At 43.6% G+C, this 15,073-nt stretch overlaps 1 protein-coding gene across 1 annotated transcript in view; it reads left to right on the top strand.

Moving 5' to 3' along the window:
- The window catches only part of Cstl1 (cystatin like 1), a 28,209-nt gene that overhangs the window by 9,263 nt on the left and 3,873 nt on the right, over positions 1–15,073 (top strand). The window contains exon 2 of the mRNA XM_008836818.3: positions 12,852–13,189. Coding sequence (XP_008835040.1) covers positions 12,965–13,189 — 225 coding nt within the window. The 5' untranslated portion in view covers positions 12,852–12,964. The remainder of the gene's footprint in view (positions 1–12,851; positions 13,190–15,073) is intronic.

The following is a 15,073-nucleotide window of genomic DNA, read 5'->3' as shown; positions in this document are numbered from 1 at the left end:
TAGATACTGATCCAATTCATACTTTTACATTCCTAACAAGACTGCCCCCCCACCCTGTGTGTGTCTGTGTATGTGTGTGTGTAGGCTACACTGGATACCTTCTTCAATTGTTTTCCACCTTATTTAATTTATTTTTTAATAAAAAATTTAAAATATTGTATTGCCTGCATGTGTGTAAGTGCACCTGTGTCATGCAATGTCTGTGCATGTCGGAAGAAGGCATCAGATCCCCTGGAACAGATAGTTATTTGCTGCCATGTGGGTGCTGGGAATTGAACCCAGGTCCTCTGCAAGAGCAGTCAGTACTCTTAACCACTGAGCCATCTCTCCAGCCCCTTCTACCTTATTTTTGATACACTGAATCTGGAATTCACTGTTTAGGCTTGACCAGCTGACCAGTGAGCTACTGGGATCTGCTTGTACCTCCCCACTCCCTCTCTCCAGTGCCAAGGTTACAAGCACATAGGAATGTGCCTGGCTTTTACATGACTGCTAGGAATCCAAACTCTGGTCCTCATGCTTATACTGCAAACATTTTATCCACTGAGGAACCCCTACCCTGTTTTCACTTTTAACATATGTTTATCCATAAACTCACAAATGCATAAGCATTATCAGGGTGTAGGTTTTTGTGAAATCAAGACTTTCGGACACGAGCTTCGAGGGAACATTTCCAAAACAGACTGTAATTGCTAACTGCCAGTAAATGAAAGCATTAAAGTTTTACACAACCCTTTCCGGTGATGGCATAGTCAAGTTATATCAAATTTAACTCATGTGGAAATAGACATGTCTGTCCTGAAAAGTGACTTTGCTCATAGCTGGAACACCCTGCCTAAGGCTAATTTAAGAGAATGTGCTAGTAACTCTCCATGATAGGATGAGTTTCACAAACTTGCTCTACATTGTAGTAATTGGCTTTGAAAGCACAGCTAGTCGTTATTCATAGAGCCCCTACCTGCAAATTCACTTACTTGTTAAAATGCAGCTGTAATCTTAAAATCAACACTTGTGATGTTTTCCCAGCCAGGCATGAACATGAGTGGTGAAAGATGTGGATATCCTGATGTGTATGTTCCAGCTACAGTTGAATCCAGTGACCTCAGGCTTCTTTGTCCAGCTCTCTGACTGGCCGTAAATACCCCTTTCATAGCCTCTGTAGTGTCATGGCTTTTCATTTTTGTGATTTTTATTTTGAGGGCTTTCTTGGATCTCCAGCTTGCAAATGACACCTTGTGAGCTTCTCAGCCTCCCTAACTGTACAAGCCAATCTTGCATAACAAATCTCTCCTTACCCATATATAAATGTGCATACACATACATATCTGTGCTCCTATTTGTTCTATGTCTCCCAATGCATCTCCTCTCTACTGCCCTTTCCCCAGGACACAGGGCTGCAGGGATTTCATCAATGGAACTCCTGTGCCTGTGGCTTTTACTTGTGTTTAGGCAATCAGGCCCAAGATAGGTCAGAAGGTGAGCAGGGATTAAGCATCTGTTTCCTGAGTCCTTCACAAAAAGGCCATTTGATACTTCCAGACTCTTTCTGGATTGTTCCATTCTCCTCATTCTTCTGCCTCAAGACTGCTGGCTTAGGTGCTGCTAACTACAGAAGACATCCCTGTGCCCTGTGCCCCCTTGATCCTTTGTGTCTTCACCATTATACAGACATCTTGTTTAGATCAGCCTTGCCTCTTTCACTGTACAGGCCCTGACTGACATGCTCCCAACTGATTGTATTAGGCCACTAATGACCCTTGACCCCAAACCAGAAGAGGATATGGGAAAGGAAAACTGTAGGCCGATCTCATTCATGACTATAGATACAGTGTCCGAACCAAGCATAGCAAACACACTATGCCAAAAATCTAGATGAATTAAGTATGTAAATGGAGACTGACAAAATTTAAAATGTTTGGAAGAGCATGCAGGAAAGTAGCATTATTAAAATGTTTAAGTTGCTTTCTGACCTTGAGTTCCTAAGTAAGATACAAAAATGCAAACCAGAAGAGAGGAAATCAATGCATTCATTCCATTAAGGCTGAGGATTTCCTTCCTTCAGTGCGCCATAAATAAAATGAAAGGACAAGTCACAGCCCAGAAAAAGATAATTGCCACACACATACCCAAATGAAGACAAAGAAAAAAACTATGAAGGGCAAAGAAACCTTCCAAATCTGTGAATTCAAACGACAGAACAGAGAAAGGGATAGGGCCCTGAACTTCCAGATTTAGAGTTTCAGCCCCTGCTTTGCCTTCAGCTCTGGCTGCTGCTTCTGTCTGCCATCATCATCTGCTCACAGGAAGGCAGGAAGCTGGTGGTAGAAAGCTTTTTGTTTCCTCTCAGAGTGGAACCTCATGGAAACACAGTCCTCCCTTCTGATTACTGTGAAATAATAATGCATGATGTAAACTGTAATCACCCTGCCGCACTGTTATAGAGCACCAAAACTTACTCTTTTCTAAAAATATTTTAAAATTATTTTTATTTTATGTGTGTGTTTTGCCTGCATGTATGTAAGTGTACAACATGCATACAGTGCCTAAAGAGACCAGAAGAGGGTGTCGATCCCCTGGAACTGGAGTTACGAATGGTTGTTAGTGGCCATGTAGGTGCTGGAAACTGAACTCAGGTCTTCTGAACTCAAGGTCTCTGAACTGCTGAGCCAGCTCTCCAGGACCCTAGAACTTACTCTTCCTGTCTACTGTTATTTAAAAAAAATTTTTTGAGACAGGGTCTTCCTATAAAGCCCAGGCTCTCGTGATCACTATTCTATGCCTTCTTTGAGGTCAACATTTGAATGAGAATGTGTATTCTTTATCTCCCCATATCAGGCTTATGTAACTTAAATAATGCTTTCCAATGCTAAACATTTTAAGTAATTACATTTATTTATTTGTGTGTGGCAGCAGGGCATGAGCCATGGCATGCATGTGGAGGCCAGGGTAACTTGTAGGCGTTGACGTTCTTCTTCCACTGTGTGGACCCCAGGGATCGGACTCAGGTGGTCAGGCTTGGGGGCAGACACCTTTACTCATAGGGCCATCTCACTGGCCGTGCCTTCTGAATTTTGAGGTAACTTTTTTTGTGTGGTGTTGGGGGTTGAGCCTAGGGCCTTATGCATGCTGGACATGTACTAAGCTATATCCTCAGCCCTGCCTTCTGAATTTTGAATGTTCCTAATACAGAAGAATGATGAATTTGTGGTATATGCTAATTACTCTGATTTAATCATTACAAATTGTTTATATGTGTCAAAAATCTCATGATATATATAATTATGTTAATTAAAGTTTTCAAAAATTAATAAAAGAAAAAACAAGAGACTTGCTGGCTCTTTAGAGGGAATAAACTGTTTAGAAGTTGGTAAATATTTTCCGCTGTGGGAAACATCTGAAGGGGGAAAAAAAAATACTGAAATTTGGATGAGGATGACAGGCTGCCACCAGCCCCTTTGCCCTGGTGTCTTTATTCATTTCGTACCTCTAGGGGAAGCACAGTGTAACTGTGAGAATGCTGTTTTTCAGCCTTGTGATTTCTCAGTTTTTTAGTCTGGAGGAGAAAATGTACCCTGGGCCTTTTGGGGCAATGCCAGCTTGTGCCAGCTTGTAGCACCACCTTGTCGTGTTGACACTGTGTGATCCCGCTGTAGACCTGCTCCTCAGGAACACAGGGCATTTCATGCCAAGTTCATCCAGGCCTGTCTGCAGTAGCTCTAGCGATAAGGGACCCTGCTTCTGATAGCCTGGGTGGTGCTGCCCCACAGCTGCACTTGGGGTACTTGAGCAGGTGGCAGACTGATGACTATTCCTCCCAAGGCCATCTTGGCAAATTGCCTGGGAATAGGGTGGGTCTGAAATAGATTTGCTTCCTGTCTGTATTATATCCAGGTCAACAGCCTGTCCAGAGCAGGACTATTTAGGGGACAGAAAGATCTTTAAAAAAAAAAAAAGTAGAGAGAAGAAACCAAACAAGACAAGCCATCTTGTTTGCAAGGGCTCATTTATCCTACCCTACCCTGAAGGAAAATAAGATTCCAGATGCCAGAAATAGACTCATGAAAAGTGGTTCATTGTGACTCTTCTCCTAGCGCTGATGCTACATCTATCAGTAGAAAACAGATGTCCCTCTGTATCCATGGGGATTGCTTCCAGGGCCCCATGTGGAGACCCAAATCTGTGGATGCTCAAGTCCTTGTATAAAATAACACAGTACATTCTCCTGTCCACACACCCTTTAGTTTACATCACTCCTCCATCACTTAGAACACTTGAAACTCAAACACTATGTAAATGTTTTCTTTACAATCTATATTTTTACTGAATTTTGTGCATGTCATACAATACATCTTAATCATATTCAGACCCCCCCACACTACCCATGCCTCCCACTGGATTTCATGCATTCTGTCATATATGTTAAGGCCCATCGAGTAGAGTTTGTGTCCCCACATATCCCTTGGTGTAAGTTCATTAGCTGGAGCCTGGTTGACCTATCTAGCATCACTCCCTTAAAGAAAATCAACTCTCTCTCAGTCAGCAGTTTCTCAGCTAAGGTTGGGGCCTCCTACGTATCTCCCCAGTTCTATGCTGGGTTTTTGTCTCATTGAGTTTGTATGGGTCTTGTATATGCTGACACCATTGCTGTAAGTTCATATGAGCAAGTTCCCAGCCACTTGAAAAACTCTGTTTTCTTGTGATCATCCAGCACCCCTGGCTCTTATAATCTTTCTGCCCCCCTCTTCTGCAATGGTCCCTGAGCCCTGGGTGGCAAAGTTTTAATATAGGAGTCCTATCCAGGGGCATGTACTCTGCAGTCTCTTATTCGCTACATTTTGGCCAGTTGTGGCTTTCTGTGTTAATCACCCTCTGTGACATGAGGAAGCTTCACTTGTAAGAATTGAGAGATGCATTAGTATTTTCATTTTTTTAAAAAAATATTATTTATTATTTTTATTTTATGTGCATGAGTGTATTACCTGCATGTGAGTGCACCTATATCATGCAATGCTGCGGAGGTCAGAAGAGGGCTTCGGATTTCCTTGGAACTGGAGTTAAAGATGGTTTGTAGCCGCCATGTGGGTGTTGGGAATTGAACCCAGGTCCTCTGTAAGAGCAGTCAGTGCTCTTAACCACTGAGCCGTCTCTCCAGCCCCACGTTAATATTTTCTATATACCTCCTGTTCCATTATGTTCTGTAAGCCTTAGGTGTAGAAGTTCCATTGTAGATGTGTCACTTAGGGCTGGGCATCTTATAAACACTTATTCTCTGTGTTTGGCCAGTTGTGGAAATCTGTAATGGTCTCCATCTGTTGCAAAAAGAAGCATCTTTACTGAGTAGGAGTGTTATACTTGCCTGTAAATATAAGGCTAACTTACTATTTATTTATTTATTTATTTATTTATTTATTTATTTATTTTGGTCTTTTTGAAACAGGGTCTCCCTATAGCCCCAGCTGGCCTGGAACTCACTATGTAGACCAGGCTGGCCTTGAATTTACAGAGATCCGCCTGCCTCTGCCTCCCAAATGCTGGGACTACAGGCATGTGCCACCATCCCCGGCATGGCTAACATATTTAATAAATGGTTTTTATTCCGTACTGTTTAAGGACATGTTTGATCCAGACAGACCTAATTGTTTCTCGGGTATTGTCTATCCACAGCTGGTTGAATCCATAGTCACAGAGCTCAGATAACAGAGGCCCACTGCACTGTTAGAACTGATGGCGATGCAAATGGCGGTGGTGGAAAGGCTGAGTTCCCAGGAAACAGCAGGAAGTGCTGGGACAGCCCCATTTGCATCACTTTCACTAGAGGCTTCCTCTTCGTATTGAAAGAGCTGACACAACTGATGTAAATACAAACAGCTCTGATGTGCCTTGAACTATGGGTTCCAGGTATTTGTGCAATTCACAATTTCATTTTCCCAAGCCTCTGTTATGGTTTGGATAAAATTACTCCTTCCCCCAAAGGTTTAAGGCTTGACTGGAGCTGATGGCTTTGAGAGCTGCAACCTCAGTGGATTACTCTAGTGATGGACTAATAATTGGATGGCATTATTGGTAGGTGATAGAAACTAGGAGGTGGAGTCTAATTGGAGGAAGAGGAACACTGGGAGCGTGACTTAGCGGAATATATCTTGTCCTGGCTCCTCTGACGCTTTTACTCTGTGTCTTAGCTGCCATGAGGTGTTTTTGTCATTGTGATGAAAAGCTAGCACTTTTCATATGAAATTTTATTATTACAATATATACCAGAGTTACAGGTGAGAGAACCAAGACTCAGAAGGTGAAGCAACTGGCCAAGCAGCAATGAAAAGGCTGTCTCTTTCTCACTTGTGTGCCCAGCTCTTCAGCAATCCTGCACCAAGTCCCCAAAGTGATACCACCGTGGAAGGGGATACGGGGAGCTGCCCCTCCAAGCACCCCTTGACCACCACCAGAGTGCTAAAGGGTGGTACTGAAACTGCATATTTGCCTAGGAAGTGCCTAGGCCAGCTCTGGCACCAAGATACCCCCATCCCCATCCCCACCCCGTGCTGCCCAGACAAAGGGAGGGAAGAAGACATAAATCATTGTCCACATGTGCCTACAGTCTCCATGCATACATGCATGTCTGCAGCCTCACCTCGACCCTGTAGTCTAGAGCACCTAATCAGAACATACATAATTTCTATGTAGGGGAGACAAAGAAACTAGAATCTAGCAAGGGTATATAAGATAACTCCCCACTGAGTATGGAGTTCAGCTTTTGTGTACAAACCTGCCCAATCTGCTGGTATAAAATAGACTCTACTTCCTGCCACAAAAGTTTCTGTGTTCCACCTCTCTATTCAAGTATCCTACAACACCAGGACAAACAGGCCTGAATGGGCAGGGCTGACTGGGCAGGGTATGGTCTATTCTGAGACTTGTCATGGGACATGCCCAGCATCCTTGGCATTTGCTAGCTGACATTTTATTTGGGATCAAGGTCACTCCACTTCAGGTTTCCAATGAGAGGTGTAACACAGCGAGCAATGCTTTCAGCCAGAGGGATGGGTGGTGGTTTTGTGTAGGTTCAAGAGAGCTCAGCCAAGGTCAAGCAGAAGCCTAAGTAGTCCATTTATGGGGGTCAAGTGAGGAAACAGCAGCAATGCAAGAAGAGCATGATAGAAGGAATGACTAAGAGCTACAGCCAGGAAACATCCTTGTGTGCAGACTGCTCAGCCCACGCAGCAGAGCTTACTGCCTGGGTGATAAAGCACATTGTCCCTTGTCTGTTTCTTGCCTGTTTTCTTCTGGGAGCTGGACTGACAAATCTCAAGCCTAGATGCCAACAGGCAAACCCAGAAAGTTCATGGAGCTCATGGAAGGATGCTCACATCACTCAGCCACAGGCAAATCTCAGATAAACCCCACCTACCTATCACAATGACTGGCCCATCAATGGTCAGGTTACCAGGTTTAGCTCATCAGACAGAAGGCTAAGTGTGCTGAGCATCTGGGATAGCTCTTTCTTAAGAAACAGCGAAAGAGGCTGTTTGTCTTCCTTGGAGTGGTATGGCAGCAAATGATAAAATGGACTGGGTGCAAGTAGGTAAAAGAGGTTACACTGCAGGTCTTATTGTCTTTAGTCTTTTCTGTGGCTTTGGCTAAGGACAGCCCCTTTCTCCTCGATGTTTTAAGCAAGAGTCATGGAAAGGAGCATAGTGATGGCAGAAAGGGGGCTCCAGGCTGAGTGCCTATTCATCGGAAATTCTGTGGGTAGTGCCTCATACCCTTTACCTATCCACCCATCCATTCACCTACCCATCCATTCACCAATCCATCTATCTATTCACCCACCATGCATTCCATTTATCCATATCAGTCTGTTCATCCATCTATCCATCCATCTAAATCACATTATTAAGGTAGAGTTAACAAATAATAAATTGCACATATTTAAAGTGTACAGTTTCAAGTTTAACCCTTGTGTGCACTTGCAGAATCATCACCACAACCCATAAAATGAACACATCCATAACTTGAAGTGTCGCTTCTCCTTGGCAATTCTTTCCTGCTGGCCCCTCCTTAGTTCATGCACAGTCAGACCACACATTTTCTACTGTTCTGTGTTCTACTCCAGGGTTTATATTTTTTCATTTTTATTGACAAGAATGTTTCAATTTTCCCCCAGGAACAAAAATAGCATATTCAGCCTACCTTTATTCTGTGGGAAAACTTTCCTGCACTTTCCTGCTGTTCTGTGACCAGTAACCAAGTAATGAAGTTTTGCATGTTCCTCTTGTTTTGTGGATGTGACAAGGCTATGCACTTTGTGATGATTAGCTGTCATTGCCAACTTGACACAGCCTGGGAAGAGAGAATTGGTGAGGGATTGCCTACATCAGGTTGGTTTGTGGGCATGTAAGTGTGGAATTGTCTTGACTATTAATTGATGTGGGAAGACCCAACCCAATGTGGGTGGCACCATTTCCTAGGCAAGAGTCCAGAACTGTATAAGAGTAGAGAAATAGATCTGAGCACAAGCAAGCAATTAGACACGCACACATCCATTTCTCTCTGCTCTTGACTGTGGATGTGATGTGACTAGCTGTTTTAAGTTCCCCCATCTTGACTTCTCTGCTGTCATGGACTGTAACCTGGAGTTGTGAGTGGAAATAAACTTTCTGCCCTAAGTTACTTTTTGTCAGAGTATTTTTTCCCATCAAATCAATAATTAAGAAATGAAACTATAACGGCCTTCGATTTGTTATTCCGTGGACATTATGAAGTTCCCTTTATTGCCCTGTTTAGTGGAAATGTCCAGAGACCCTACTTTCCCCTGTGGACATGCCCAACAGACATGATCAAGGCACCCATTTTCCTTTACTAAAAGATATATTCAAGGCCCTATTTCCTCTTCATTCCATGGGCTTAGCCAGGTTCCAGTTTCTTTCTTGGACTTGATCAGGGCCTCCCCTTTTTTCCTTATTATTTAATTTGAATATAACATTTGTTATTACTATTATAAATTACTTTTGTTTTGTCCTCCCATTATTTTATAACATCTTAATTTTCTTCTTCCATTAACATGACCAAAGAAACTGTTTTCCCCTTATTCCATGTATGTAGCATGTTTCCAACTTTCCTCTTATTTCTAGACATCTAAAGCTTTTATTTCCATAGAACAGTCAGTCCTCATATTTATCCCTATTTCATAGACATTGTCAGGTTTAATAGTTTCCTGTTCATGCATTATCCAGTCAGGTCTTCCTCTAGCCCATGTACCTAGCTAGGATTTTTTTCATGTCCTGTGGATGACCAGGATCCCCATAATTGCCTTCTTACAGGGACACAGCCAAGGTACATGTTTCTCCTTTCCTATGGACCTAACAAGCCCCCTCTAAGTTACCCTTACTCCGTGATGGTAACCAAGGCTCTGTCTTCCCCATAGTCTATAATACAACATGACACTAGAGCTCCATTTTCATGATATGAACAGAACCTTATTTTCCCCTTACTGTTGGGCATGCCCAAGCTCTTAGCTTCTTGCTATTCCATGCACACCCTCAGTCTCCTCTGTTGCTTGGACATGACCAATCTGAATGTCTCTTCTCATTTCTGGTTGTAACCATGCCGGCATCATGCTCTTATTTCATGGCTGTAATTAGGAATCCAGTTTCCCAGTTATGTGAAAGCAGGTCCTTTCTTTGCCTTTTTTCCAGGAATGTGACCAGGTCTCCTACTTTCTGCTTCCATTCTAATTGTGTTGGTTTTCAACAGGCTCCACATTTTCTTAATTCATAGATATGGCCAGTTTCCTAATTGTCACCATATTTCTCCTATTCACAATTATGCCTAGGTTCCCTCATTTTTCTTTATTCCACAAATATAACGATACTTCTGTTTTTCACATATTTATAGACATGACAGCACTCTAAATCCCTTAGCTTTTGGACATTAAATTGCTGCCTATTACCCTTTAGTCCATGGATATAACTAGGTCAGCCATTTTTCCTTTATTCTATGCCTTTAACAAAATTCCTTGTTTCCCCCTAAAACCATGGGTCTTCCTGAAATCCTTATTCAATGTCCATAGGAAAAGATAAGGAAGGATCTTTACGTAACTTCTGATGGTTTGTTTGGTCCCCAATCTCTGCCTCCGTCCTCACCATGAGGCAGACATCAAGGTAGGCTAGGGAGATTTCTCTGTCAGTAAAGTGCTTGTCTTGCAAGCACAGGATCTGGGTTCCATCCCTGGCACCCATGTAGAGAAGCTGGGCATGGCGGAGTACACTTGCTATCCCAGAGCTGAGAAGGAAGAGGTAGGAAGGTCCTTGGGGTTCACTGGCCAGCCAGCCTAGGCTAAACCATCCTGCTTCAGGCCAATGAGAGATCCTGTCTCAAAACAAACACTAAAACAAGGGAGACAACTCTTGAGGAGTGACTCCAGCATTGTCCTCTGGCCTCCACATACACACATGTGCACCTGCATACATATAAACACACCCACATACATGAACACAAACAGATGGTAGACATCAAAGATCTGTTACCATAAGCCAAAGAATACCAGATGTGGATCTGTACAAGGTCTTTGTTTTCTTCTTCCATAGCAATTACTAGTGTCCTGTTATTATCATCTTTATGGATATAACTAGCCCGGGTATCTCCTAAGCAGAATGATTTTGTATGCTTTTAGCCCTGCGTTCATGTGTTTTCTAGTATGTCTTATTGAATTCTAGTTGTCCCCTGTGAGGTCCACAATCTCAAGATGTATCCTAGATGTTCAGGGCATGCTGAGGTGGTCTATGTCTCAGAAGTCTCACATGTTACTTGGAATTCTTCCGCATCTACTCTGAAGTGACTCTGCTGATCCAACTCCTGATTCCAAAGCTGCCACCACTGCCAGATGGACAGGTCCTAGAACCCTACGGAGTACAGTATAGGTACTGTGATATGTCCTAGCAGGATTGTACATTGTCACAATGGAGGTGGGTAAGTCTAGGGCTAGGGGCTCAACAGACCATGACTCCAGCATACGAATTAAAGTCAGGGAAGAATCACATAGATGTTTCTGAGAAATTACCAATGCCTGATGTAGGAGCAGGTTCTTTGCCTCCATCTATTTGGATATCATGAGCATTTTTCTCCATTTTCATATTTTAGGGAGGCAAACAAATCTAGGCGCAGGCAGATCAATGCTCTCAGAATCCCCAGAGGACAGCTGGATTATAAGACAAGTGTTTTGACTGCCATAACATGCTAACTTCCCACAGATCAATATTTAGTTAGTCTGGGAAATTTTAACTTCATTTTGGAATAATCTCAGACTCACAGAAAGCTTGCAAAAAACATTACAAAATCTTTCCCTATGTCTTTCACCTCCCCAAATGTTAACATCTTCTAATCACAGTACAATGGTGAAACTACAACAAAGTTGACATTTTCACAATTCAATTACTACTGGACATTCAGATTTCTCGTGTGTGTGTGTGTGTGTGTGTGTGTGTGTGTGTGTGTGTGTGCGCGCTGCACGCGCTCATTGGTGCAGGTGTGCATGGAGGCCCGCGGTTGACACCGAAATGCTGAGATGTCTTCCTGTACTGCTCTCCATCTTATTTTTTGAGACAGAGTCTCTCACTGTGTTCATTCCTTTTCTGTTGCTGTGATAGGAAACACTGATCAAAGCAATTTTTAAAAGGAAGAGTTTATTTAAGCTTAAGGTTCCAGGGGAATTACAGTCCGTCATGGTGGGGAGGCATGGTGGCAGAGGTGGCTGGAGGAAGAGCAGAAGCTAGGCTCTACATATTCAAGCAGGCACAGGAAGCAAGAGAGTGACTGGAGATCCAGTAAGGCTTAAGAACTCTCTAAGCCCGCCCCCAGTGAGGTGCTTCATCCAGGAAAGCCACACCTTCTAAGACCTCCCCAAACAGTGCCACCAACTGGGGACAAAAATACTTGGAGCCTATGGGGGCCATTTTCATTCAAACCACCACAGGCACTAAATCTGGAGCTTGCCATTTTGGCTACACTGGTTGGCCAGTGAAACCCTGGGATCCACCTATTTTTGCCCCCAAGCACAGGGTTACAGACATTCACTTCCAAGTCTGGCTTTTACGTGGATGCTGGAGCTCCAAACTCAGGTGTTTGTGTTTGCACAGCAAACACTTTATCCACTGAGTCATCTCCATAGCTCCAGATTTCTTTGATTATCTTATTATTCTTTTCCTGGAGCAAGAAATGCTGTTAAGATAGGGTTCTTTAGTGAGCTTCTAGGTACAGGTGACACTTTCCTTGCTGGGGTCGAAGGTTAATTTCTGAATAAGGCTCAAAGCTTATTCATAGGGAGCTTGGGGTTGGTTACCTCACAAAGCTTTGCTGGGTCACAACCGGCTAGTAAAAGACAGCACCAGAACCTGTGGGCATAGTGGGAACCCACAGGGAGAAGTCTGTGGCAAGTAGGTAGCAGGTGAGTAGGGGAAAAGGGAATGCTGGTGGCTTGGTTAAATGGTTGGAATGTACTACCCCAGGTTCCCTGTGGCTGATCCTTTACATCTCAGCTCAAATATTGCCTTCTCCATAAACCTTCACCCATTCTCGTACATGGTGCCCTTGGTCCACTATACCAGCTCTTAGTGTATCTGAAAGGTCTGCTCTAGGGATTTCTTCCATGCTAAGTGTATAGGCAAGGAGAAGGGTCTGTATACCTTGGCAGATATGCAGAGACTCCTCCTGTCTCTGTTACTAAAGAACAGAATGGACATTTTAAGTGGGTAGAACCCTGCTGGGGAGTGGGCTGGGGGGCACCCTTGGGAAGATTTTCCTAGCTAGTCTTCTTGGAGCCTTGGAAAAATGACCTTGGGGTCTCACCTCTGTTTCAGTGCAGGCAAATCTCCTGTAAAGCTTGTGCTGGCGAGACTGCTGTGGAAAAGTGGGAGAACTGTCCCTGCCACCTCCATGCTGGTGGGGCTGTGGATAAGTACCTTCTGAGGCTATGGAGATGGAGACCAGAGGCTGGAGGATTCTCTTACTTCTGCTGGTGACCTTAGTCATGGTGGTCAAGCTGGATCCCTTCCAGAGGTGGGGAGGCTTCCAGGAGAAGTCCATGAGCATGAAAAATATGAACGCAACACTCCACTTCTTCATCCAGTCCTTCAACAATGCCAGTAACGATACCTACTTGTTTCAAGTTCAGAAGCTAATTCAAAGTCAGATGCAGGTTTGTGCCTTGGTTTTTCCAGATGTCAGCGGGGCCCTCATCTTGCTCTTTCAGATGTGTTGGGGTCCTGACAGGGCTCCCAAGATAACCTAGTACTGATGACTTCAAGGGGAGAAGCTTAACTTGGAATGTGTGCAACCTGTGTACTTCTGAGGTGCGCAGGGCCAACAGTCACCATAGCCTCCTGTCTCAGATGCTGGTCCTGGAGCCTCCCTTAACCTCCCTTCTTCTTGGCAAGAGGCCGATTCATTGTAAAGATTCTCCACTATTCTTTGAGAAGATCTGTATTTCATTCTCCCTACCAGAGAGCAACGATAATGACGGTTTGCTTTCTTTAATGGTCTTATTTGGCAAATTGTAAATATTTTCTCTAGATTCCTCACCTCCAGCAGTATTTTTACCAATGTCTTCGGATGTAAAACTGGACCGGATTCTCTATGTTTGAGACATTTGAAATCACAGGCCTTTGGAGTGGGAGAGAGGCAGGAGAGATCAGCTCCCTGCTTTTTGAGATAGAGTCTCTGTGTATCGCCCAGGCTGGCCTGGGCTTGTCTACCCTCAGCCTCCCACCTCAGCCTCCTGTGTATATGTGCTAGAATTACAGGCATGTGCAACCATGCCTAGCACCTTCTCTTTTGTTTTATACACACTGTTCTTGTGTGTCATCATTGAAAGATGGTAGAGGAATCAAGTTGTTTGAAACTACTTTTATTGATCCAATGTTCTCTCAAGGTCAGATTGTAAATTAACGTGAATTAGGCAGACACAATTCTGTATCTTAGTTTAGCCAGATTTGGGAAGAAATAATTCAGTAGGAGAAAAGGTCCAGATAGGAGGACAGGTAATTGGAACGGGAAAACAGCAAGAAGGGAGGACATGAGAGTGGGATGGCAGAGTTAGTGTGATGCCCAGGCCAGTGGGCCTCTCATTGCAGCAGACTTGGTCCTGGTCTGTTATGAACTTTGACCACAAGAAGGTCCTGTTCTCATTTGACTTTCTCTTGGATCAGCTTCTTGAGGCGAAAGCTGAGAGTCTTACCATGCAAAATTAACCCATTATTATTAACAGTTAAGTGCTAAAGAGTGCTTTATGAGGTGATAGTAATATGAGCAATCAGGAGGTGGGAGACAGTTCAAAGCCAGCCTTGTCCACATAGTGAGTTCCAGGCCAGCCAGGGCTGCATACTAGTCAGACCCTGTCTCAGAAAGAAAAAAAAAAAAAGAGAGAAACTTTAAAAAATACTGTGAGCAAACTTTTGATGTCATTTAAAATAAAAAGTGGACAGCAAGAGCCTGCTCCTTGTAAGGGGAGGATCTTGAGAACACATTTCTGGGCATTGCAACACCCTGATGTAATTGTGAATCTCTCACTACAATACAGAGGGGTTAGTAGACAGGAGGGCTGGTAGGTTCGACTCTCAGCTCTTCTCAACTGTGGGATTTTGGTTAGGTGTTATCAAGAGACTCAGGTCTGTTCCTCACCTACAAAGTGGGTCAGAAAAAGTAACAATTTAGCACAGTGCTGCCACCTAATGGCACTCGTAAAAATATTTGTGGTCACTATGACTTCCTATTTTGAAAATTTTATTTTTATGTGCATGAGTGTTATGTCTGCATGTGTGTAAGTGCACCCATGTTGTACAGTGCATGTAGGGGACAGAAGAGGGTGTCAGATCCCCTGGAACTGGAGTTACAGACCGTTGTTAGCTGCCATGTGGGTGCTGGGAGTCGAACCCGGGTCCTCTGCAAGAACAGCCAGTCTTCTTCACCGCTGAGCCATCTCTCCAATCCCCTGTTCCTATTCTTAACAATGAAGACTAATAAGAAAACACTTCCCACATTGGAATGTTAGTTTAATGAAAGGGCGTGCTTTAGTTTTTCCCTA

The sequence above is a fragment of the Nannospalax galili genome, unplaced genomic scaffold, assembly GCF_000622305.1.
Source record: "Nannospalax galili isolate Female #2095 unplaced genomic scaffold, S.galili_v1.0 scaffold1490, whole genome shotgun sequence".
In the NCBI taxonomy this organism is placed as follows: domain Eukaryota; kingdom Metazoa; phylum Chordata; class Mammalia; order Rodentia; family Spalacidae; genus Nannospalax; species Nannospalax galili.
The sequence above is the reverse complement of the archived record's forward strand: the minus strand, read 5'-3'. Positions and strand labels throughout refer to the sequence as shown.